General features: G+C 40.0%; 1 protein-coding gene and 1 non-coding gene across 8 annotated transcripts in view; one reads left to right on the top strand and one right to left on the bottom strand.

Moving 5' to 3' along the window:
* The window catches only part of LOC126373971 (uncharacterized), a 438,722-nt gene that overhangs the window by 68,265 nt on the left and 343,766 nt on the right, over positions 1-26,691 (top strand). For 3 of the 7 annotated variants that reach the window (XR_007567385.1, XR_007567383.1, XR_007567384.1), the window contains exons 5-10: positions 8,698-8,886; positions 10,335-10,508; positions 10,959-11,102; positions 16,225-16,376; positions 17,643-17,858; positions 19,031-19,606. Coding sequence is in view for 3 of the 7 variants with exons in the window: in XM_050020378.1 (XP_049876335.1) it covers positions 8,698-8,886; positions 10,335-10,508; positions 10,959-11,102; positions 16,225-16,376; positions 17,643-17,858; positions 19,031-19,237 (1,082 nt within the window). In the remaining 4 variants the exon portion in view is untranslated. Of the gene's footprint in view, positions 1-8,697; positions 8,887-10,334; positions 10,509-10,958; positions 11,103-16,224; positions 16,377-17,642; positions 17,859-19,030; positions 20,154-22,702; positions 22,872-26,691 lie in introns of those variants that run through there. The other 4 variants (XR_007567382.1, XM_050020380.1, XM_050020378.1 and 1 more) reach the window with 4 other exon arrangements.
* Positions 21,575-21,646, bottom strand: Trnav-gac (transfer RNA valine (anticodon GAC)). Its single transcript has one exon. It is a non-coding gene; the product is annotated as a tRNA-Val (tRNA).

Below are 26,691 nucleotides of genomic sequence, written 5' to 3'. Positions count from 1 at the left end.
GGTGAGAGCCCTCAGCGCTCCCCAGTTGTGCGGCCAAGTAGTTAATACATTGTTTTAAGTTTACGTGGTTATTAACATAATTTAAAACACATAATAACGCCATTATCCCGTGCAACAGTGTCGAAATATATAGGGAGTCTCATATCCCTATTTTAAACGCGGTAAGAACCCGTTATTATTTGTTTCAAGTAGTTACTGCCATTAGCGGCTACAATTAGTCGCGTCCAAAAAAGTTCATTTCACGTCACCTTATAGTAAAATACTCTTAAGCGCCTGTTTGCAAAATCACATTGGAATGTTATTTTTGTTGACAATACATACATACGGTCATGGGTACTAATATGTATACACTTTGAAACCATGTCACATAAACTTTTTAGACAAATTAAACTCTAAGTCTCATTACTTGTCAAATATGATAGTGCGACAGGGTTCTAAAGTGGGTACATGATATTGCTCATGACTGTACCTATACCTAAACTCACACCTATTTCCCACCGGGTTAAGCAGAGACTATGGAATTCTATTTGCTTCGATCCTGACACGCTTCTCTGGCTTCCTCCACATTCATCAATCGTTTCATACACGCACGCCAGTTCAGAGTAGATCGTACTGAACCTTTTCTAAGGACATCTCCAATTTGGTCAATGTACGTCCTTCTAGGTCTTCCTCTGCCAGCCCTACCACCGACCTTCGCTTTACATACTGCTTTTGTAATCCTATTATCCTTTATCCGCTCTATGTATCATTCAATTCTTCTTTTATTGATGGAACCTCGCAATAAACAAGCAAGTTTTGACCCAGGCAAAAATGTGTGTATATTAGGATTGAAATTATTTGATAGAAATCAAGTGATTTTTCAAAAACATAGCTTAAGTGCTTTTTACTAAGTATAAGCACGCCCGGACACTTCATACAAACAACCTCGTTTTACGCAGACACTACACATTGACATTATCGTACACGCGCATCTGTGTGTGTGACGTCTGACACCATACGATTCAAGTTTGAACCTATGTTCGAGGGGGGTGGGGTAAACCTAGCTCAGACGCTGGTGGGGAGCGGAGAGTTGCCGTTCTATACGTAGTATTATTCCTTATTCCATGGTATAAGGCAGCGTTACGTGATTTTCTCCCTATAAGGCGGCGTTATAAGCAGTGATTGCGTTAAGCCCGACACAGAGCAAGCCGCAGTGTGCTATGACAACACGATCAAAGTGAACAAACGGACGGGTTGTACTATTGTTTTGTTTGTACACAGCTATGATAGCAGGAATGGACTCAGGGTTGCGTTTACTGGGTTTTTAAACATCGATTCCATTTGTCCTTGTGCGTCCCTGGCTATATGTACTTAAAAATAAAAACACATGCTTGAATTTAGTTATGGACTGTAATATTTTAAAAATAATAATTTAACAGAAGGAGGAGCAAAAGCAATACCCCATCGCCATCGAAAGAAAAACGCGGTGTTGCCATAATATTAAAAAAAAATATTGCGTGTACTACACAGTCCTTCTGCTAGAAAGCATCACACTTGGGTGAACAATAAACTGGATGAAAAAATACATAATCCCATCAAAAACATAAATGTGAAATGAGAGCCAAGTTCAATATTATGATATACTCATGCCTTGGTTGTTGACTTCAATGACAGAAATGAGATCTAAATGGGTGCCAAGTTCAATGATCAGTCCTGAAATTTATTTATAACAACATAAAATATAATCTATTCTCATAACTTCAGATAATACATAGGCCTTAGGTCCGACTTGCCAGTTCTGTTACTTGCTGAACTTGGCTTGGCACGCTCCCGTGTGTCTCGATAGAACAAAGCGTTGGTGACCGTTTCAGGGATTTCAAAATGGCCGCCTGACTTCTACAAACCGTCGTAACTGTATGCTGAGGAATATGAAGTGTCTTTAAATGATGTAACACAAAAGATTTTTTTAAATTTAATCTCCTAAAGACGGCAAAGAGGTGATCATCATCTCCATAGCGTTAACTCGTGTAAGAAGGTCCACATACCTAACCTGAAAATTTGACAGGTCCGGTTTTTTATAGAAGCGACTGCCTTTCTGACCTATGAACCCTTGAAGGAAAAAGTCCAATACAGGTCAGGACACGTACCTCCGAAACGCATTACTCATTTCTTTTCACATTTTGTTTCGAGAATATGGGTTTCCTCACGATGTTTTTCTTCACCACTGACCACGTTTATGATCAAAACGTGCATTTAAACGTCATTGGTTTGGCGCCCGTGCTGGGTTTCAAACCAGCAACCCCGCAGTATGAGTCAAGCGTTTTCCAACTGGGCTTCCACAGCTTATAGGATGAAAATATAATACAAAATCAGTATTATCTGACCTTGCAGTAGCTACCCTAGATCCGGACCTATGGCGGCTCAGCAAGGACAATAAGCTAGTGCCAATAAAACGGAACTTCGATAAACCGGCAACCCTGCTTTACGGCTACTGAGTCCGTCCCACTGTCAGCTGTTAGCGATGACAAATAAACTATTTTCTTGCTCGAAAAATAAGCTTTGTGCGTTTTTAACACGCGTTAGGTCATTCTTATGTATAATTTAATAAGTAATCGACTCAAATTATCTCCTAAAAATATATCCTTTATGACAAGCTGATTTCCAAATAGCTTTTACCGTAACTGTAGAGATATCCCGTCTTTCACGGGGTCTACTTACCTACTTGAGATTTGACAGGTCCGGTTTTATACAAGTGACTGTCTGTCTGACCTCCCAACGCGATGGAAAAACCAGCCCAGTTTGGTCATATACCTCCGAAACGCTCTCGGTAACCAGAGTGGGTTTCTTCACGATTATTTCCTTCACCGCTGAATGTGATAATCATTTTTATGATCTAAATACATAGAGCACGGACCACACGGACCTTCCCGTGTTGCTCTAATTGATTTGGGTCCACAGTGAGAGTCAAGCGTTCTAGCTACTAGACTACCTTTTTGCTTTTAAATTATTTACTGAGATATAAACATAGTGATATTTTAATCTTCTTCTTATCGTGTGGGTTGTGAGGTGACGTACCAACCTCATCAACCCTGGTGTCAGGGTTACTATTGAGTACTATTACTACACATTGACATTATCGAACACGAACTGTGTGTGTGACGTCTGAGGGTTGCCAATTACAATAATAAAATAAACCGTAATTATTTGTTAGGTAGTCTTCTTTTTATCCTGTGGGTTGTGAGGTGGAATACCAGCCTCCAACCTTGGTGTCAGGGTTATGATTGAGCCGCCAAAGGCCCCTGACATGACTCATGTAACGACTACTTACTTACATCAGTAAGTAGTAACCGGGACCAACGGCTTAACGTGCCTTCCGAAGCACGGATCATCGGATTTGGGTGATATTTTAATGTTTCCCTACATCTCATATACGCTTCTCGCTCTAACTAAAACATTTGCCTCTTAGTAGTTACGAGGCTGTTTGTGAGCTAACTGTTTGTGTCACGTTAAGCAATGGTATTTTCTTCTTATGCAAATCAAAAGGCATCGTCGTGGAACTGAAGGAAATAATAATCAAATTATGTATTTGTATGCATAAGTTACTCTCAAGCAAGTGCAAAGGAAGCTGTCTAGATGTCTACTTTATGTTCGTGTATGCTTTCCCTCAATCAGCGCTTATCGCTATCGACCCACGAGGGTCGATTAATTCATTCAAATATTTTTCCTCTCAGACGACGCCCTGAGCCGAGGTTCGCGCCCAACTGGGCACCCTCAGGCCTGTTATCTTAAACGTTGTACCGGGTGAGAGCCTTCAGCGCTCCCTATTTGTCCGGCCAAGTAGTTAATGCCATCGACGGCAAATTTACAATAAGTTAAAAAAAAAATGTTCGTGTATGTAGGAAATAGGTGTATATGTTGCCTAAAAACTTTGGTGTAATAATGGTACTTAAGGTTTTAAGGATCCGAACCTCCATTATTTCGTTTGATTCGAATATTTGATCTCACAGTAATCGCCCGCTTCTTTCGTAAGTAGTATTACCAACCTAACGGCCTCCGTGGCCCAGTGGTTGTTAGCGTCAGAACCCCTGGACCAATGCGATATTTTATGTTTGGAGACTATCAAAGTTCAATACCTTTTTGATACTATTTGGTATCTACATTATATTATCTAGTACCTCAACGAACAGTGAAAAAAAAACATATATGTCGTAACAGAGTGGATGTCGGTCGTAACATCATCATCAGAATGGAGGGTGGGCGTTATAAGAGTGGGCGTTAGAAGACAATAATGGCCGTCAATAGTATCACAATCATTTTATTTACTTCCACATAGTTCTTGTATCACGATTAGATAAAGTCACAGAATAAGATACACACTCACGGCAACGTCACGGTATTCGTAATGGTTACACAGTCTCTCGTTATCTAGCGCGCATAAGGACGTTAGTGCGAAGGGGCTACTCGCCCTCTACTTGCCCTCCACCACCCATGGTTCCTATATTCGGACCGAATCATCGGGACACGTGCTCTTTTCCGATCACACTTTCTTGACGTCCCTACAAGTTATAGGTGAGCGACTATAGCACTCCACTTTCCGATCGTAATTATTCGACACGTCCGTTCATGACGAAGGTTCGCGGCAGACTGCCCGACTATAACGGCAGTGCACGTCCGCTCGACACGACGACTCTGTAGTGACTCCCCGACTTCACGCAGCTCTGGCCGTAGGCCACCTGACGTCGGAGCGATGCAACTTCATGACGGTAGTGATGTAACTTCATTTTATTTTCCGATTTGATCCATTTCTCTTCTTAATTCATAACCAACTCCGACACGGCCATCCTGCGTGACACACGTCCTCGTGTGTTAATCTGAAACAATATACCACAGCACAGTATCCAAGTTCGCTCGGTCATTCCTGACCTAACATGAGACTCTATAAAGGACTCCACATGAGCTCTACTTGTGACTCTACACGAGCTCTACTTGTGACTCTACACGAGCTCTACTTGTGACTCTACACGAGCTCTACTTGTGACTCTACACGAGCTCTACTTGTGACTCTACACGAGCTCTACTTGTGACTCTACACGAGCTCTACTTGTGACTGTACACGAGCTCTACTTGTGACTCTACACGAGCTCTACTTGTGACTCTACACGAGCTCTACTTGTGACTCTACACGAGCTCTACTTGTGACTCTACATGAGCTCACATTACATCATGATAAATCATCAACTAACAATACACGGACCATTGACCAGTATTCACACACTATAGACAACCAAACTTGAAAATCCAATTACTCTTTACACTAAAATCAGCTGAGTAACGATATCTCACAACCAGGCGTCACTACCACCTAAATCGAGCGGTAGCAACTCATGCCACTTACACCAAGTGACGATATCTCAACACAGTCGTTGCTGCCACCTAAATCGAGCGACAGCAACTCATGCCACTTACACCAAGTGACGATATCTCAACACAGTCGTCACTGCCACCTAAATCGAGCGACAGCAACTCATGCCACTTACACCAAGTGACGATATCTCAACACAGCTAGCACACAAACTTTACATTTTAGTTGGTAGAATAGTGGTCAATGCGTTACACAATTTCTTTTATATCACTAATTTCTAATTTGTGCAGTTCGACTAATTCTACCGGAGGTCAACTTGACTTAGATTCAGGTACAATGTCATGACCAAATACAAAGTCAACATGACATCCAGGCCTCGACCGCATACCTGTAGTTTCTAAGACGAGCAGCACAAAAGTGGCTGCAGCCCCGAACACTACAAGTGCGCAGCTTCCTATCAGAGTTGCTCCGAAACAAGTCAATGGGTTACACAATTTCTTCTACATCACTAATTTCTAATTCGTTTGAGTAATTCTACCGAAGTTCAACATGACTTAGATTCAGGTACAATGTCATGACCAAATACAAAGTCAACATGAAATCCGGGCTTCGACCGCATACCTGTAGTTTCTAAGACGAGCAGCACAAAAGTGGCTGCAGCCCCGAACACTACAAGTGCGCAGCTTCCTATCAAGAGTTGCTCCGAAACAGGTCAATCATAGCTTTCATTACTCAATTAAATCAACCAACATTACACATCTACTGCAAAGCACAACAGACTGTAATATTCCTCCCCAAACTGCGGTTACGCTACAAAACAGTCATAAGTCACAACATCCCCTCCCGGGATGGCCACCTTGGTCCACGACCACAAAACGACAGAGCACCCTGGCTCTCTCACACACAAGTCATAAAGTCACAATGTAACGACCAACACCTTGAGGAAATATTACCGCACTTACACAATTACTGATTTGGTATGAACACCATTTAGAATGTTTTGCTCCAATTTTCTCACTAATGATTTACTGTTTCGGGCATTTTCTAAGCCAATTTCATTTAAGTAATCATAATCCAAATCATTTTACTTCGCAATGTTTACTTCACTTCATTACGATTCCCAATTTAACTAAAGTTAACAAAAGAGAACTTTCTGCACTATATTCGTTTCTATCCTATTAAAACTTCCCATATTTCAAATCAGGTAAAACAGATACGACTCACCAGGCCTTATAAGAATTTCCAATAAAAGATCAACCACTGGTCTTGTGACATGGTTTAGGTCTTCAACAGCACCAGCGCAGCAAGTCCGGCTGGTATACAACGCGCTGCCATGATGTCGTCACTTTACACGGCTACGGCTCAGCCCGCGCCACTTGGATTGCCGCTTGTAATCCACCAGTTGCCGAACCACGTGCAAAGTTTTGACATGAAACAAAAGAATTCACTGTATTATCGTATTCACATGACTTTCTTTCAATCGGTTTAAAAAGATTTGATGAATGACGGTAGATAACAAAACACGTGATTTAACTAGAGTTAATTATTATCATTTCATGATTAATTTCCTTTTTGTTTGGAGTGAGAAAATACAACTTTAACCACGCAGGTTAAGCGTGTCTACACCAATTCAAAATATTTTTAGACCAAAATACAAAGATTTGACGATGATGAAAACAGATTGGAAAACGCGGTATGATTGACACGGATTGACACAATATGTCTCGGCAATTTGGTTTTAAAAAAAGCAATTTTCTCATTATTTGAAACGGAAATTCACATAGCAATAAAGTCAACAACAATAAGGTTCCAGTATGAAAACGACTCACCGTAATAACAGTTTTCAATTTCAGGTTCCATAATTTTCAAACACGACTGCACACAGTATGGACATATTGTGATGTTCACGCCATCATATCTTACGGCATGTAGTGATGTCGATCATTAACAAGGTCCAGGTCACTTCAAATTCAGGTCCATCTCCAAATTCAGGCATGACACTACATCTTCATCACGTGGTCACACGAATGTGATAATCATCATAATCTTCTTCTGATTGTGATAATCGAAACTTGCATTGTCTTGTTGTGAACGTCACATCACGTTGTCTTCATCCAAGTTCACTAATCCCACTTCTGATGTCGTAGCAGTGTGGGTGTCGCGTCGTAACATCATCATCAGAATGGAGGGTGGGCGTTATAAGAGTGGGCGTTAGAAGACAATAATGGCCGTCAATAGTATCACAATCATTTTATTTACTTCCACATAGTTCTTGTATCACGATTAGATAAAGTCACAGAATAAGATACACACTCACGGCAACGTCACGGTATTCGTAATGGTTACACAGTCTCTCGTTATCTAGCGCGCATAAGGACGTTAGTGCGAAGGGGCTACTCGCCCTCTACTTGCCCTCCACCACCCATGGTTCCTATATTCGGACCGAATCATCGGGACACGTGCTCTTTTCCGATCACACTTTCTTGACGTCCCTACAAGTTATAGGTGAGCGACTATAGCACTCCACTTTCCGATCGTAATTATTCGACACGTCCGTTCATGACGAAGGTTCGCGGCAGACTGCCCGACTATAACGGCAGTGCACGTCCGCTCGACACGACGACTCTGTAGTGACTCCCCGACTTCACGCAGCTCTGGCCGTAGGCCACCTGACGTCGGAGCGATGCAACTTCATGACGGTAGTGATGTAACTTCATTTTATTTTCCGATTTGATCCATTTCTCTTCTTAATTCATAACCAACTCCGACATATAAATAAAGTGGCCCAGACATTCTGACCGTAGCAAATAACATCAAACAGGTATTGAGCTTTGATAGTCTCCAAACATAAAATATCGCACTTGCTCCAGGGGTTCAGACGCTAACCCAGTGGTTGAGAGTTCGGACTCACGATCCGGAGGCCCCGGGTTCGAATCCCGGTGGGAATATATTACAAAAATCACTTTGTGATCCCTAGTTTGGTTTTAGGGCATTACAGCCTGATCACCTGATTGACCGAAAGTAAGATGATCCATGCTTCGGAAGGCACGTTAAGCCTTTAGTCCCGGTTACTATTTACTGGTGTAAGTGAGTAATCGTTGTATGAGCCATGTCCGGGGCCTTTGGCGGCTCAATCAGAACCCTGCCACCAAGGTTGGAGGCTGGTATTCCACCTGACAACCCACACAATAAGAAGACTACCTACCAAATAATTAGGGTTACATTCAGTATTGTAATTGGCAACCCTCAGACGTCACACACAGTTCGTGTACGATAATGTCAATGTGTAGTATCTGTGTAAAACGAGGTTGTTTGTATGAAGTGTCTGGGGTCTAACCCGTGTATCTTCTTTCCAGTATACTACACGCTACCAACAGCAACCGAGTCCCGGGAGGCTGGTGAGCTACCTGTCAGCAAAAGCACTCGTCTCACCGTGGTCATGCGAGGCAGCGACATGCCTCGTCTCTGGCTGCTCAGACTCGCGCAGATGCCCCTCGCCAACTCTGCGCCGCACAACTGTCTGCAATACTTTACTGCTAATAATGGTAAGGATCTACACGCTCTTATAGAGTTCTGTGGTACTCGATTACTCTAGTCATAGAGGCAGCCAATCAGCTCGCGGCAATAGACACTTCAGGACCCCGATATCGACCACGTCGGCGTGGTTCACGCTCAACTGGGCACCTTTAGGTGACTTGTACGTATAATATTTTGTACCGGATGAGAGCCCTCATTTGCCCGGCCAAGTAGTGAATGCCATTATCGGCAAATCTATATTTTATTTTAGATGAGAGATTTTATTAATCTTATTTTTTGTTTTTGTTTGATCGCTTCACTCACTCTGCTCACCTCTTTAGGTAGCACAGGCGTGATTATACGTATGTACTACATTATACTTAAATAGCATTAATTATGAATTCAAGTAGGCTTATAATGAAACAAAGCTATCAACAAGAGATTTCAGTTTAGTGAAGTATTTACGAAAGTTTTTAATCCTTGAGCGCCTTCAGAATTGTTGTAGCAAAATTGAGCGCCGGCAAATAAACAACTTTGCAATTATAATTCTATCAGGCCCTTTCACTCGAAACTCGGTTCGTTGTTAGATTTAGATCGCTATTTGTATTTTCCAAGAAAAAATGTAATAAAAGTAAGTAAATATTATTTGAAGTCAAATAGAAATATGAAGGCAATATCGTATGTTTTTATATTGAATAAAAATATACTTGTCTACATTTGTTTTTTTGGCTTTTTTATTCAGTTTTCAAGAAAATAAATAGGCTCTCGACATTAGGCGGTCACCCATAAAAAACACCACAAAATAATTTTGAGTAGGTACATATTATAACATATTTTTTATTGCACAAGGAAAATGTCAACAAATAGGTATATATTTATGAGACAGAATTATTATGCCTATAGATACTACCCAAAAAAAGATAAAAGATGCATTATGTCTGTTATCCATGAAATTTGAAGGTTAAACGAAGGAATTTTTTTATAGCGCCATCCATATTTTTTTTGAGGAACATAGCCTGGCAAGTCCTTCATTGAGGACGCCTTTACCCAGCAGTGGGATGATGCGGGCTGATTGGTGATGATGATGATGAAGAACCCATTATAAGTTGAAGAACCCAATTTGGAATTTAGTCGTGAGATTATGTTTATGTCGTTTTAAGTCACTACGGTCCAGTGGTACGGTCACGAGCATTAATATGTATACACTTTGGTACCATGTCACATTAACTTTTTTGACAAATTGAACTGTGAGACTCATTAAATGTCAAATATGTTAGTGCGACAGAGTCTTAAAGTGGGTATATTATATTGCTCATGACTGTACACCGGCTTGCTTCTCAGTCAGGGAGTGCCGTCGGTATTTAGTTCATCTTGCTATGGATGCACCTCTGACTACCCTAATTGGGGTATCGTGAGCTTATGTGAATGTACGTATGACTACCCCAATTAAGCTTATGTTGTGGTATTGCTTTCTCAGGAACAATAAAAACCTTCAACTATGCCAGCAACGGGCGGCACCTGGCGAGCCAGGACTACAGAGCCTGCATCAGGAAGAACGCCGGCCATTGCGCCGTCAGGTACACCGCTTGTGACGGCAGATCCTTCAGGATTGGCAACGGAGGATCTTCATCAGCTGATCCTTATTACAGCGGTAAGTTTGATTGTCAATTTTGGTAGCTCACATAGAACGTGGTTCGAGTTCAGATGGTTTGGACCATTAAAGTAGAAACAAACAAAGGGATGCAGCCAAGGAGGGTAGACAGATATGTTTGCCCTTAGAAAATTATCGATCTACTCCACTCCAATTTCCTCAGCCGTCCCGTGATCATGGCACTTGCAACATTATTGAAATGTCGGGAGTCTCATCCCTGATTTTGACGCGGTAAGAATCCGGTATTATGTGTTTTAATTAGAAAGAATAACCCACAACGGAGGGGTGAGGTAAACCTAGTTCAGCCGCTGGTGGGGAGCGAAGAGTTGCCGTTCTATACGTAGTATTATTCCTTATTCTATGCCTTTGTACTGGTAGCGTTTCCGCGCAGTATTGCCAAGCCCAAAATGTTATCTTTTCAATCAATAGCTTCAGCAAAATTTTATGTAGTTGGTTCAGGTCCGGGTGCTTTAGGAGGACCAGGCACTGGCTTCTACGGACCTGAAGGGTCATTCATACAAGGATCTCCTGCCATGCTATCTTCTACACCACGAGCCACAACATTGGCCCAAGAGCAGCAGATCATCGAAAACGGTTTCAAGATTCTATACCCTTGAAACTAATCGTTCAATCATACATTAACCTTCTCTTATTGTATCTTACATCCAAAAGTCTTCTAAACCTAATCATATCCTCTAAAATAATGTAGACTTTGTCCCTAGAGAATGTGTAGAGCCTTATTAACTTGATGTAGTTTTAGTGTAGAATTTCCAACTGAAATAACTTTCCCTTCAAGATCTTAATGTAAACATTTTAGTTAATATTATCATGCATGAGTAATAACCCTATGTTATTTTATAATGAGGTACTCTCCAGGCTACGTTCCTCAATAACAATATAGATGGCGCTGTATAGATTTTTCTTCGTACATACATACATACATACATAAACTCACGCCCGTAATCCCAAATGGGGTGGGCAGAGCCACAAGCAATCAAAGACAACTTGCAGCCACTGTTGATACGAAGTCCTAAGATGGACATGATGAACCTTATGGTGATAAGGGATCAGCCTATCGCCCATAACATTAGTCCATCATGTTAGAGGACGCAATCCCTCTGTCGGTTTTTACGACATGCCCGGGAAGACAAGCAGCTGAACGTGTTCTATGTTTTTTATTTGCTCCCAGAACAGCATAGAAGCAAGCATTTTTCTTCGTTTAACCTTCTAATTTCATGAATAACAGACATATGCATCTTTTATCTTTGTTTTTGGGTATAAATGATGACCCTTTTTATTACACCCAGGCACAATTACATCTTCCACCCATTATTATCCTGATCAAAATAAAGAAAAGCAATATATAAATAAATAAATAATCATTTATTTCGGAATCATAATCTTCCATAGTTTGTTAGTATTGACAAAGAAAAATTACTTATATAACTAGTGTTAGTAAAGCATGTTATTTTACATTATAAATAAGGGGTCTGTCCCTTATATGTATATCATTCCAGTGTCCCAAAATAGGACACTGAAACCGCTCTGCTATCGGTTGGAGGATAGTGTTGGCACTCCACCGCACTCAGCAATGAAGCGGATCTTTTACGAATGATTGCTTGGAAGCAATCAATTCGTGCATCCGCCAACATTTTTGAGGCGCTACAGTAGCGGGGGAGCCCCAACAGCATCCTCAGTGCATTTATATGTAGTAACATAATTATATACATAATGTGATCCAAATATCAAGCAACAATTATTTTTATATATGCTTCTGCAATTATGTTGTATTTTTGGAATAATTATGTACTCGAGTAATGAGAAAATAGGTAATTATCACGTTAAAGCTGTACAAAGCCATCTGTATTGTTTTTGGTGAACGTTACCAGGAAAATCATTAATTTAGTATGAAGTTTGGCTTTAAATTACATTCATAAATTAATGCATTTCTGTTCCCCGATAAGTACAATCTGGGCCTCTTCAAGGCGAGAGTGAATAGGCACTTGCTCGTGGTCACGAGCATTATTATGTATATACACTTTGGTACCATGCCACATTAACTTTTTTGACAAATTGAACTGTAAGTCTCACTAAAATGTCAAATATGTTTTGGCGACGAGGGAGTGCTGCCGCCAAAGGATGTTTTCGGGGTACCGAACTGAGCATAGTACCCCGCTAGCCACAAGTTGGTAGTGTGACTGACTATGCGTCTTGCTGTGTAAACTTCGATACCGCGTTTCACGACCGCTTGAAGAATGTGGCGCCATCTGTTGCATGTGAGCGGAACTAGGTGGCCAACTAGTTGGGTCCGCTACAATGTTAGTGCGACAGAGTCCTAAAGTGGGTATACAGGGTGTTAGTGACATCGTAACGAAAAAAAAAATGGAACGCCTATTTTATTGTACTAAAAACGATGGTGGGTGTTTTTCTTGTCGCAAATGTTTAATTAAGATTTTCAATTTTTACTGTGCCGCAATGTAAGTCGAACAACGCGCCACACAGACGCTAAACTTACGCGCGGCTACGTTACGCGTGTGAGATACGATGTTGATATCTAGGTAGGAGTTTTCATTCTCTTGTATTTAGATGCTTAGTGGTTCAACGTTTAAAAATGTTGTTTGTTGAAGTAGAACACCTACTGCCACGATTTTTCACGCACGGTACCTACCTACCAGTTATTAAAACGTTCCTAACTTATTAACAATAAAAACCCTACTCTTGCCTTACCTTAATTGTTATTCCTTCGGATGAAGTACCTAGGTAGGTACCCTAGAACATGTCACGTCACGTAGGTATGCAACATCGCGTTTCCTCCGCGGTAGGTAGGTATCACACGCACTCACAAACACAACACCTTGCTCTTTAATAAACATCAACAATCTTCCATACTTTTGCGCAGTAAATGGTCTATGATCTATCATCATAGTCGACACTACTCATTTACAGAATGAAACAAACACTCACAAACACGAAAAAAATATCCTCGAAAAACATCACGCGATTCGGGTCAAGCTTAGTATTCGACTGAGCGGAAGCGCGCGGCGGCGTTAGCGCAAAGCATCAAAGGCGCCGACTAAGGGCGCCGACGACGCACCGGCCGCGGCCGCGTCGAGCCGACGACTAGAGAGAGAGAGAGAAGTATGTTTATGGTGCAAGTGACAGAGAAAGAAATAGTATCTGTTCGTATGCCTACTTTATTGGCGAGCGTTGCCCTTGACCCGTGCGCCGGCTATTCACCTGCGCATAGCTGAAGTTGTAGATACGTTATTATTATTATTGATGACATTGATAAAATTTAATAATTAGTAATTTTTATTTGTTTATTTTAAATGTGCGTTCTATGCAGCTTAAAACACAATATGGGACTGAAAAAAATCTATTTTTTTTATGAATTTGGCGACAGGAAACTTCACTTGATACCTATCAACTCAAAGAAATACCTAGTATCTGTTCGTAATGCCTACTTTATTGGCGCGCGTTGCCCTTGATCCGTGAGGCTATTCACGTCCGAGTATCCATCAAGACAGATCAAACAAGCCCTAACTCAGAGGTCTTGCGTCCCAGGATCCTTTAATTATGTCTTAGAACCTTCTTGGCCTATGTGGTCCAGTGGTTGAGCGATGGGATGCGGAGGGTCCGGGTTCGTATTCCGGTGGGGACATATCACAAAAATCTGTTTATAAGGCCTTTGGTTGGGACATTACAGGCTGATCACCTGATTGTCCGAAAGTAAAATGATCCGTGCTTCGGAAGGTACGTTAAGTCGTTGCTCCCGTCTACTAGGTACTTATGTAAGCACGTAGCCGTTACATGAATATTGTACACAGAACAGGATAGGTTTAATTAGTTCTTTACTGATGATTTAACAATGAGATTTAAAACTACGAATAACTTAGTACTTAGTACCTCGGTACGGTACCAACATGTAACAAGAAAAATAAGATCACTCCACTCGGACAATTTTTTTCTTTGAACATGCCGACATTGCCTACGCGGCGGAGTTGCCGAACTATCGATAGGTAGATTATCAATTGTTGAACTTGAAAATTGTCTAAACTATCGAAAGTAGTGATAGTACATTTAGATCGATACTAGCGATAGTACCGATAGGTCTTGCTTTGTAACAATAATGGGTATTGATCTAAAAGATTTCTTTATTTTCGATTTTTGTGTAGCGAGGTTTTGCGTAGGTACTTACATACTAAGTTGGTGGATGGTTGACATAGTAGGTAACTAATTACCTAATCTGTGGTGGTTGTGTTAGTTGGTTGTTAGTTATTCTAATGACAACAAAGAATACAATTATTTACTGTTTCAACTGTTTTAGGTAGATAATGGCCCTGATTCCTATGAGTAAATGAATGAATAACCCGGTCGAATCAAAAAGGTATCTCGCTGGTAACTTAATTCTGTCGGTTGTTTTAGATTTCTGCTTAAAATTGACGTGTATTCCATAAATTTTATGCCTGTTGATTATCCGTCCATTTAAGAATAAGAATAAAATAAATTTATAATTTACGATAGACAGAGAAAGAAATAGGATCGGTTCGTAGTGCCTACTTTGTAGGCCGCGCCGCCGCCGCGCCGCTTCCGCGCCGCCGGCGTGCGGCGCGGGGCGCGCGGAGCGGGGCGTGCGGAGCGGGGCGCGCGGCGCGGTGCGTGTGGCCGTTGACCCGTTCGAGCAGCTGTTGTCTCCATTACATCGAAAATTTTCGATAATTTGTCATTATTGTTTTTTTTATTGAAATTTGGGTTCTATGCAGCTAAAAGCACAATATGGAATTGAAAATAATTAAAAACAAAACTCAAAATTTCATGAATTTTGCGACGGAAAATTCCACTAGATATTAACTCAGAATCATGGTCTGAATCATCCCTTTCAGTATTCGTTACGATGTCACTAACACCCTTATATTGCTCATGACTGTACTATCCTCGGCCATATCGTCCGTCACTTACCATCAGGTGAGAATGGTGAGATTGTGGTCAAATACTTGGCTATTTCCCGTAGACTCAAAGTCGAAGTATTAATTGCACAGCATATGGGAAACGGTTGTTATAAAAAATATTATAGCGCCACATATAGACCCGAGAGGGTATTGCAAAAGCAAAAAAATAAGGGAAGAAAGTAAATTATAAAAACATACAGAAAAAAATATAATAAAAAGTAGTTAACATCAAAAAAATAATAAAAAAATAAAGAGTAAAATTTTAAAAGTAAGTCAATAGTCTGACACTAGGGTTGATGAAGTTGGTAATTCACTTCACAACCCACACGATAGAAGAAGACTTCAATAGTGCAACACTTACGTAGCTATTTTTTTTTTTTTTTTTTTTGACGTGACTTATTGTAGATTTGCCGCAGATGGCATTAACTACTTGGCCGGACAAATGGGGAGCGCTGAAGGCTCTCACCCACTTACGTAGCTAGACAGTCTATTTATCATATGAGAAAAACTATTGATTATTTGCCAGTGTGTAAAAACTTTTCTTAATTAGGAACTTTTTAGACATTTTTAAATTCAAATCTTCCTGTAGCGCCTTTGGAAAATGTACCAGAATCTACCATTTTCATGGCTGTTATCGGGAGCGCTAAACAAGTTTGTAGTAGGTTTCATTAAAAAGCATCAATTTGTTTTATGTGACTATTAGTTCCCAGGCGAAACAACTTACTGTGCTCCTTAATGATCGTTTATTAATATACTTACTTCTTCAGATCCAGTACAGGAAGATCAGATGATGGAAGCAGATGGCTCGCAGACGCAGCAGGATGAGGTGGAAGGCTCCGGAGCGGACCCTCAGATTGAACCTCAGACACAATCGACCCGGCCAGCTCGACCACCGCCGTCGAAGAGCATCATGCAAGTGGTAAGATTGATGTGGATAACGTATGACTTGGTTTCTGAAGGGAAAATAATTGAGAGTAGCAATAATTAAAGAGTAATTTTTAAATGATAGATAGTTTATTGAAAGCCGATTTCTCGTCCAGATAACGTGTTTTCGTAGAATAAAGTGTTGCAAAGGACAATGCTCAAAATGTATCGACGTAAAAACTAAAATGGATTTTCGCGTATCATAACGCCATTAGAAATAATTGATCCATTCTATATAAGCCCTAAGAATAATAAACTTTAACTATAGCCTTTTTTTTGAGAGTCTATTTCCAGTTATCTGATATTAGAAGCAGTATTTTTTTATTACGAACATTATTTATTGACGTATTTTTTAAATATTTGACCAATTCGAAAAAAAAAAAAAAATTATTAGTGTCAGAAAATAAATACCAATATTTTTTAACTTATTGATTACATTTTCTGTGATTTATTGTGCATGGTTAGTTATGAACAGCTTTATCCTGTACTTGTTTCATATCTACAGGGTGTTAGTGACACCGTAACGAAAACTTTAAAGGATGATTTAGACCATAATTCTGAGTTGATATAAAGTGCATATTTTCCGTCGCAAAAGTATGGAATTAAAAATAATAAAAAAGAACACAAATTTTCGTTAATTTGCTGTCAGGAAATTACACTTGATATCAATTCAGATTCATGCTCTGAATTGTCCCTCAAACTATTCGTTATGGTGTCACTAACACCCATACGTAATTGTCCGGGGTATAAGTGACATCGTAACGTAGTCTGAGGGGGATAATTCAGCTCATGATTCTGAGTTAACAATAAGTGGAATTTTCCGTCGCTAAAGACACTAGAGTATTGCGACGGAAAATTCCATTTGATATTAGCTCAGAATCATGATACTGAGGGGGCTCAGTATCCGGTACGGTGTTATACCTATATAATCAATCCGTTAGTTTTCATTGCTTGTAATCCTAGTAATATTATGAGAATAGTAGCACAAATGCAATTTTCTTAATAATATTAAGTATATCCTGAAATCAAATCCGAAATTATGACTTACCTCTCTAAATAAATAAAAATATAGCATAACATGTACTAGTATTATATATAAAGTATAACGAAATCAATACATAATTATGTAGTTGTATAAAAGCCTATATTTTAGCCTTTATATATAGATTAAAATTCTAAGCCCTTGCCAAATCTGTTTCTGTAGCCCTGTAACCCTGTAGCAACCCCGTAGATAGTCTAACACCACTAACTTCCCCATTAGATCTGGAGCTTCATCTGGCCTTCTTGGCTCTGGGGACAGTCCAGGACATTCAACACGAGATGGTCACCCTACGCCCAGCACTACAAGACTGGTCCAGAGAATGATGACTTTAGATACAACGGCTACGGACACTTTGGACTGGGTCTCCACGGGTTTGGCAGACTGAGGTGCCGCGATAGAATCACTATACCCTGTGAGAACGAGTATTTTTTATCGGTAAGTATTTTTTTTAACTAGCCTGGATTGTACCACTGCTGGGCAAAGACCTCCCCTCTGAGCTTCCATTTCTGCCTGTCCTGAGCGATCTCTTTCCAATCCATCCATCTCCATCTTAGACCTCGTCAATGCCTTCGGGGAAGTCTGGGGCCAAGAGCAAACCCATCAAAAGTAAAAAAAAAACCAAAGAGTCAAACCTGAAGGAAAACATCATGAGGAAACCCACATTCCCGAGAAATTCATTTTTGGAGGTATGTTAGGCTGGTTTTCCCTTCGCGGGTTGGAAAGTCAGACAGGCAGACGCTTCTCTAAAAAATCGGACCTGTCAAAACTTCAAGTTAGGTAAGCGGACTCTGTGAAAAACGGGATAATGCTAGGGAGATGATGATGAGGTAAGAGTCAAAGCTGATAAGGTTGATAAAGTGTTCAAAATGTTGGTCAATAGTGTTCAATAGCTATTACCCAGAAAAACTCTTCAACTACACGGATCGATTGAAGAGTTATTAAGCTCTCCAAAGTTGAAAACTTGGTCTTCAATTTGCATTATAATCCCGACTGGTGCAAGTTTTCCATATTATTCAGTTTGGATTAATACAACTTATAACCTGGCTTAGTTGGGAAGTTGTAGCCTGGTTGATGTTTAACTTTCTCGATTAAGTCGTGTAATAAATACCTTGTTGATGATCATATCATTGCCTTGTCTTGTTGTCAAGGCCTCCCTTCATTTTTTCACTTTCCATGAGGTGGCATTCATCTTCCTAGCATTGTCCCGTGTTTCACAGGGTCCGCTTGCCTACCCTGAAAATTTGTCAACACCGGTTTTTACAGAAGCGACTGCCTGTTGCTTCCAGCCCGCGAAGGGAAAACTAGCCCAATACAGGTTAGGTCTCATACCTCCGAAAATGCGTTTCTCAGGAATGTGGGTTTCCTTCACCGCTGAGCACGTGATAATCATTTGTGATCCAAACATGAAACATGAGTCCATCAGGTGATATTATCAAATGCAAATATCGGATGACCAGCCCACCTAAGAAGGGATTACAGAGTGATCTTTTGGGAAGTGTCTCCACCAGAAATCGAATCTGGAACGTTTACTGAACATAGGCTACATCACAATGTACACTTTACACGTCACAACGTGTAAAGGCTGATTATGTTTTTTCTTATTCCAGAGTGTCCCCTACGGTCCTGGGGTGTGTGACCCTCATCACTGCGGCGATTCCTTCTGTCCTGGACAGTCCCATAAGAACTGCCGTGTGGAGACCTCAATCACTCCCTTCGCGGTGTCTGTCCACTTCGGACCTCCCAGGAACAAACAGAACCCTGAGGACAACATTGGAGCTTGCTTGAAATATCAGCAGATACCTTGTGACTCGTGATCTGGGGGTCTAAAAAGGCAAAGTCGGCATTGCGCCCTTATTTTTAAATGCGCCGATGTAAAATGCCAATGTTTTAGATCAACTCCTAAAAAGTGGCTTTTTTAGACTTCCAGCGCAGTGTGATTCTCTATGTTAGTGACATCGCTGGGTTAAAAAAGGCCATAACATAACATAAACTGCCTATATACGTCCCACTGCTGGGCACAAGCCTCCCCTCAATCAACCGCCCCCCTCCGGTTGATGGAGCATACTCCACCACGCTGCTCCAATGCGGGTTGGTGGAGGTGTTTTTTTACGGCTAATAGCCGGGACCAACGGCTTAACGTGCCCTCCGAAGCACGGAATCATCTTACTTTTTCGGACAATCAGGTGATTCAAGCCTGAAAAGTCCTTACGAAACAAAGGACAGTCTCACAAAGTGATTTCGACAATGTCTCCATCGGGAATCGAACCCGGACCTCCAGATCGTGAGCCTAACGCTCTAACCACTAGACCACGGAGGCTGTCAGGGAGGCTGGCTGGGTTAAAAAAGGCCAAATTGAAGCAATTAATCTAAAAAGCAACTCTCCGGTCCCCACCAGCGTCTGTTTACATCACCTCCCCTCGGACATAGTTTAGTCTTCAATCGTATGGTGTCAGACGTCACACACACAGGTGCGCGTGTACGATAACGTCAATGTGTAGTGTCTGTGTAAAGCTGGGTGTGTTATTATATCTCCATGTTTACACAATTGAACATTTATTTTATGGTGTAGTCTTAAATCTAAAAATACTTAATTGTGATTGACGAAGTATGAATTATTTATGTCAATAATAATTATAATAAACTAGATTTTCTTTGTAAATATTATTCACGTAATTTATTTGTAATGCTTGTAATAATATTCTCATTAAAGTAGTTCCTAAAAGAGCATTTATTTATGTACTTAAATTATTATTAAAATAACAAAGTGTAGTGCCATTCAATGTAACTAAATAATGAGAATTATTAAAATAATGTATAGAAAATACTCCTTGCTGCTGTTGTAACTTATTATTTATGTAAAATAATTTAATTTATAAAAATAAATCACATAATTTATTTTGTTGTGTAATTTTTAATGTGTAAAAAATGTGTTATTAAAATATTTAATTTATATTGTTGTTTTTTAATCATTCACATTCTCGGTTTCTCCTCGCATCATTTCGTCGACCTCACCCCCTTTGGGTCTTACCTTATTTACTCGTAGTTGACCACCAACACGTCTGGGTTGATGGTAACTAGGTGTACTATAGTGAGTGGGTGTACTATACATCTCTGGCTACCCCTTCCGGGATACAGGCGTGATGCTTATGTTATGTAAGCGTAAGGGATTCGTTTGTTGTGTTTATCTGTTATTTCGCCATACTTTCCTCTTTATGATGATGATGATTTCCGACCGATTTCGGCCATGGCGACCACTTCGACTCCTAGTGCGCCCGAAGATGGCTTATGTAGCCTATCACGGCACGGGCCTTCCCTATGGATAGATAGGGAGATCGGGCCTTAAACCACCACGCGGGCCCAGTGCGGATTGGTGGTTATTAACGACTGCTAATGTAGCCGGGACCAACGGCTTAACGTGCCTTCCGAAGCACGGAGGAGCTCGAGCTGAAAACTTTTTTTTTGTGGTCACCCATCCTATGACCGGCCTTTGCGAAAGATGCTTAACTTCAACAATCGCAGATCGAGCGCGTTTACCGCTACGCCACCGAGCTCCTGTAGCCTCCTTTGATGAGTTTGCCATGTAGCCTATATTTATAACATAACATTGTATTATATAAAAAGATACCCTATACTGTAGTAATATACATAATATAATTATATATTAGGCATTGCGTGATAGATAAGTCTAAGGGTAGTATTAATAAACTAATCAGACAGACGAATTTCTTTTGAAGGTATCATGTAGAAGCACGATTTATTTTCGCACGCTTTCCTCCATACAAATAATTTCGTATTCAATTCTGTACCTATTTATGATAATGTAGCCTTTCTTATTACTTATTGTATTGAACAAAGTCTTTGTTTGGGGTACTGGCAAAGAAACTCATAGGTAATATTACATAAACTGCCTATATACGTCCCACTGCTGGGCACAGGCCTCCCCTCAATCAACCGGAGGGGGTATGGAGCATACTCCACCACGCTGCTCCACTGCGGGTTGGTGGAGGTGTTTTTACGGCTAATAGCCGGGACCAACGGCTTAACGTGCCCTCCGAAGCACGGAATCATCTTACTTTTTCGGATAATCAGGTGATTCAAGCCTCAAAAGTCCTTACCAAATAAAGGACAGTCTCACAAAGTGATTTCTGCAATGTCCCCATCGGGAATCGAACCCGGACCTCTAGATCGTCAGCCTAACGCTCTAACCACTAGACCACGGAGGCTGTTAATATTGTTGAGGTAATATTGCAATATTGCATAGGTAATATTGTAAGGGGTATAGTTATTATGTTTCCAACAATAAATGAATAAAACAGAACAAATGACGTAACAAACAGACACAACTATTTTCTAATATCTGTGGACACGACTTTATCCCAATCAATGGAGTAGTACGGCCTCCGTGGTCCAGTGGTTGAGCGTTGGGCTCACGATTCAGAGCTCCCCTGTTCGAATCCCGGTGGGGACTTATCACAAATATCACTTTATGACCCTTAGTTTGGTTATTATATTACAGGCTGATCACCTGATTGTCCATAAAGATGATCCGTGCTTCGGAAAGCACGTTAAGCCGTTGGTCCCGATTATTACTTACTGATGTAGTAAGTAGTCGTTACATAAGCCATGTCAGGGGCCTTTGGCGGCTCAATAATAACCCTGACACTAGGTTTGATTAGGTTGGAAATTCGCCTCACAACCCACACGATAGAAGAAGAATGGAGTAGTCGTCGGTACATTCATCGCAAGATGAGCTAAGTACAGTCATGAGCATATCATGTACCCACTTTAGAACCCTGTCGCACTATCATATTGACATTTAATGAGACTTAAGGTTTAATTTGTCAAAAAAGTTCATGTGATATGGTTTCAAAGTGTATACGTATTAGTACTCGTGACCGTACCCATACCTCGCCGAGCAATAAAAAGGTAAACATAACTTAAAAGCGTACTTAGTTTGGTTATAAATAATTTTGTTTTTTTTTTTATTTTTTTTTTTTGCATTATTATCGTCGTCTGTTCGCAGTGGTACATAATGTAATAAGTGAATGTTACAACAATATCTATCGGTTCGGACATAAGTATATATATATATAACGGCCTATATGCGTCCCACTGCTGGGCACAGGCCTCCCCTCAATCAACCGGAGGGGGTACGGAGCATACTCCACCACGCTGCTCCAATGCGGGTTGGTGGAGGTGTTTTTACGGCTAATAGCCGGGACCAACGGCTTAACGTGCCCTCCGAAGCACGGAATCATCTTACTTTTTCGGACAATCAGGTGATTCAAGCCTGAAAAGTCCTTACCAAACAAAGGACAGTCTCACAAAGTGATTTCGACAATGTCCCCATCGGAAATAAAAATTGGTATGAATAATTTATCAGGCGCTTCTGATCTTAATATTTTATACAGGTATGCCTATTTCTAGTAATTTCACACAACCTATGCAATACTGTCCCATGTGATTGCATTACATATTGCATCTGGATGGCGATAAGCTAATCGGTTAGAGTTCTCATCTCGGGTCTGTATGCAAATGTAATAACCATGTTCTAGGCAACCAATTTGTGGCCCTAACAGATAGGTGGATGTGATTGCTATAGCACGGCCAGGGAGGTACTTGGGCAATAGTAACACTGACACCAGGGTTGATTTTGGTTGCAGCTGAAAATCAGCGTTTAGTCTAGCTACACTTAGGCTGCGAAATTTGCTGAGCTGAAGCCGTTTCGGCATTAAGTATAGTAATTATTAAGTAATTTAATTACCTAAGTATGTTATGTTAATTTATGTAATGCCGAATATTTTTTTTCTTTCTTCCTTTTTCTTTTCTATACTGGAAACCACGTGATATCAATTACTTATCTATGATTCAAACAAGAATTCAACCTCGTAAAGTCGAATTCAGTGGTTAGGTTCAAAGATTCTTTATTCTCATTAAGACATGAAATAAGTCACTTACATGAGAACAGATTACAATAAAATAAATACTAATGTTCGCTCGTACAGAAAATTCACAGTTAACTTCACAACTCACCACACTTAATTTATTTCACATTAAATTAAATTACATTCCCATCACGATCCCTCCAAAAACAAGTTATGGTTGATATTTAATTATAATATATTGAGCTAATTTGTGGTTTCAGGTCTTACCCGAAATCCGGCCCTGAGTCCACCGCAAATTACCATATCCCCATCGCCGGAGGTGGACAAACAACGCCCTCACACGACCTGCCGATCGGAGGGGAATAATTACTGGAGAACCAACTGCTCACATTACTGTTAAAGTGTAAATTGGCTTGCATAGGCGGTCACTGGTTATGAGCTGTGGTAGCCCATTTGGTAGAACGCTTGCAGCTCACTTTAGCGACCTCAAAAGTTTCGAATCTGGTCTAAACCAATGATTGTCGAATTTATTCATAATCATAATTATGTTAGCAAACTCTACAATAAAACGTAAATATTAGTAACATCCCCCCACAGGCTGATCCCTTATCACCATAAGGTTCATCATATCGCTGTATTAGCCTATTATCTATTCCGTAATGTCCGAAGGGTTACAAATGAGGAAGTGCTAGTAAGAGTAAGGGAAAAGAGACAAATACTGAGAATTATTGAGGACAGAAGAAGCAAGATGATAGGACACCTAATAAGACACGACGAATTCATTAAAAACATCATAGAAGGAAAGCTAGAAGGAAAGAGAGGAAGGGGAAGACCAAGAAGAGCTTACATGGAACAGATTAAAGAAAAGGTTAACGTCGTGTCTTATAGGGAAGTCAAGGAATTGGCCTTTGATAGACTGGAATGGGAAATGCTACACCGACAAGAGCGTGGCTCTTAAATTGATGATGATTGAATGTCCGAAGGTTGGAGCCTGGTGATCTGTAACACAGGCTCACGCCTATCACAGACACCAGTCTCTCGCCTGCTTTATTAATTTTGTACCCGTATTCATTGGATATTGTACTCAAGTTCTAAGCTAGTGAGAGAAATAAACATTATTATTATTATTATTTTTTTATATCCAGCTTACGACATCGTATGAACAGTGGCTGCAAGTTGTCTTTGATTACTTGTGGCTCTGCCCACCCCATTAGGGATTACGGGCGTGAGTTTATGTATGTATGTATTAGTAACATACCCAGTTTTAGTCAGTAAATGTTAAGTAGCACAAATATCACTCTTATTACGGAAACCAAATATTATTACTACAAATTATAATAAGAAATATTAATACAAAAGAATACAGCAACTAGTCTTTCAGTTTTCGTTTCTCTCGACAATAAATAATCGTCTTCACTTGTTTTTTTCTTCGTAGTCCCAGACGGAACACCCGCCAAAACGTTTTTCTCTTAAAAAGTAACGTGACGTTCCTTTTTTGAAATTGCCAACAATCATAATCATTTTTATTTGCTTAAAACATGGTATTTTAACATGGTAACTACTTAATAAACTGATGTAAGTACTTAAGTGTAAATACTTAAGTACTTACATCATGTTTTGCTTATAAAAATAGGTATGCAATATTGGTAGTGTGACGGGTAATCTTAAACAGTTTTATCTCATAAATTCTTCAATTTTATATATTTTTTTTTCATTGAACCATTTATACAATTTTGTCTTAAATTGAGTTAAAGATTTTTTTTGTCAGATGGTTATTATATAATCTTATACACATACACAAACAATTACGGTTATATTTTTCTGTCAATGGTACATCAAAAAAATCAGTCTGTGGTGATTTCGTTGGCTTCTTGTGCTTACATCAGCAGCTGTAATAAATAAATGCAAGTTTTTTTGTCAAAAATGCAGGCATCATATATATATATATATATATATATATATAGTAGTGGCGCACCCCTGATGCCGGGCAGCAGCGGTATCAGTATTGGTTGGAGGCCGAGGCAATGGATTCTGGTAGGGCACCTTCTGGGCGAGCTCGCTCCATCTTAGGCCTCGTCAATGCCTTCGGGCAAGTCTGGGGCCAAGAGCAAACCCATCAGAGGTAAAAAAAATGAAAGAGATTTCTTCAATAATATTTCATCAGAATTTGTCTGTTTTATGACGTGACTCATTGTAGATTTGCCGTAAATGGCATTAACTACTTGGCCGGACAAATGGGGAGCGCTGAGGGCTCTCATCCCACATTTTGTCTAATTGATTACATAATCTATTAAGAAAGTGCAAGATTCTGAATTTAATTTTGATTTAAGCATTAAGCTTAAACAAAGTTAAGGATAAAATACTTATTTCTTTAGAATAACCAAGAAAAGGAGTTTGAATTGTTAATTATAATCTTCCTGAAATACCTATAAGTAAACTTTATGTTTCGAATTGAATATAAATTCAAAGATTTGTGTGAATTTCAACTGATGTAACAGATGGTTTGGATTGAAATGAGATTCGCAAGAAAGTCATCGGTTTGGAAAGGATTTTAAGGGCCGTATTTCACTGGGAAGAAATTGGTGACTCGGGGCTGTCCGATGTAGCTTATTTTTCTGTTGTTGTCTTCTTTCTTTAATCAGTTACTAATACCAGGTTAACCCTTTCACGGACAGAGACCATGGGTCATTGATGGTTCTTTAGATGGAATTTCGTGTTTTGACGTTTAGTAAAAAGTAACTGATTTGACTAATTGGTAACTAGTCTATTAGCCCTATTTTGACTAATAAATATGGATTCAGGTATGAAATAAAATACCTATTTCTCACTTCACAGTGCCCTAGTCAGGTTATGTTATATCTACAATAAATTGTTATATAAATGGTAGTATAACTTCTCTGTTACGTTGTGATACTATTTCCAAATCAGAGCAAACAAACCAGAACAAATGTATGCAAGTGCGGACATCTCAGTTTGGCAACGTGCCAGGTTTGCATTTCACCTGCGATGTATGTGTATAATGACCTTACCGATGTTACGTTAAAATGTTTATCTTTCAGTCACTGTGGTCCTGCGGTTCACCGGATTGCTTCTCAAACGGAGAGCGCTGGTTCGAGGCCGGGTATCGGACTTGTACAAAGAGTTATTAATATCTAAAGTGCGGTTGTCACTAAAACAGTTGGCTCAACCATTGTAAAAAAGTTTGGCAAGATGTGGGTACTTAGTTCATCTTGCGATGGACGTACTTCTGATTACCCCGATTGGGATATAGTCGTGAGCTTATATGATAATTTATTTTAGTAATAAAATAATCTAATTATACGTCCCGGGATCAGGCCGTATACATCTAAATTCGTCTTTATTGAGTTTGAATTCAATGATAT

This window comes from Pectinophora gossypiella, chromosome 16, assembly GCF_024362695.1.
Source record: "Pectinophora gossypiella chromosome 16, ilPecGoss1.1, whole genome shotgun sequence".
NCBI lineage: Eukaryota > Metazoa > Arthropoda > Insecta > Lepidoptera > Gelechiidae > Pectinophora > Pectinophora gossypiella.
This window is presented reverse-complemented; position numbering and strand designations above follow the sequence as displayed.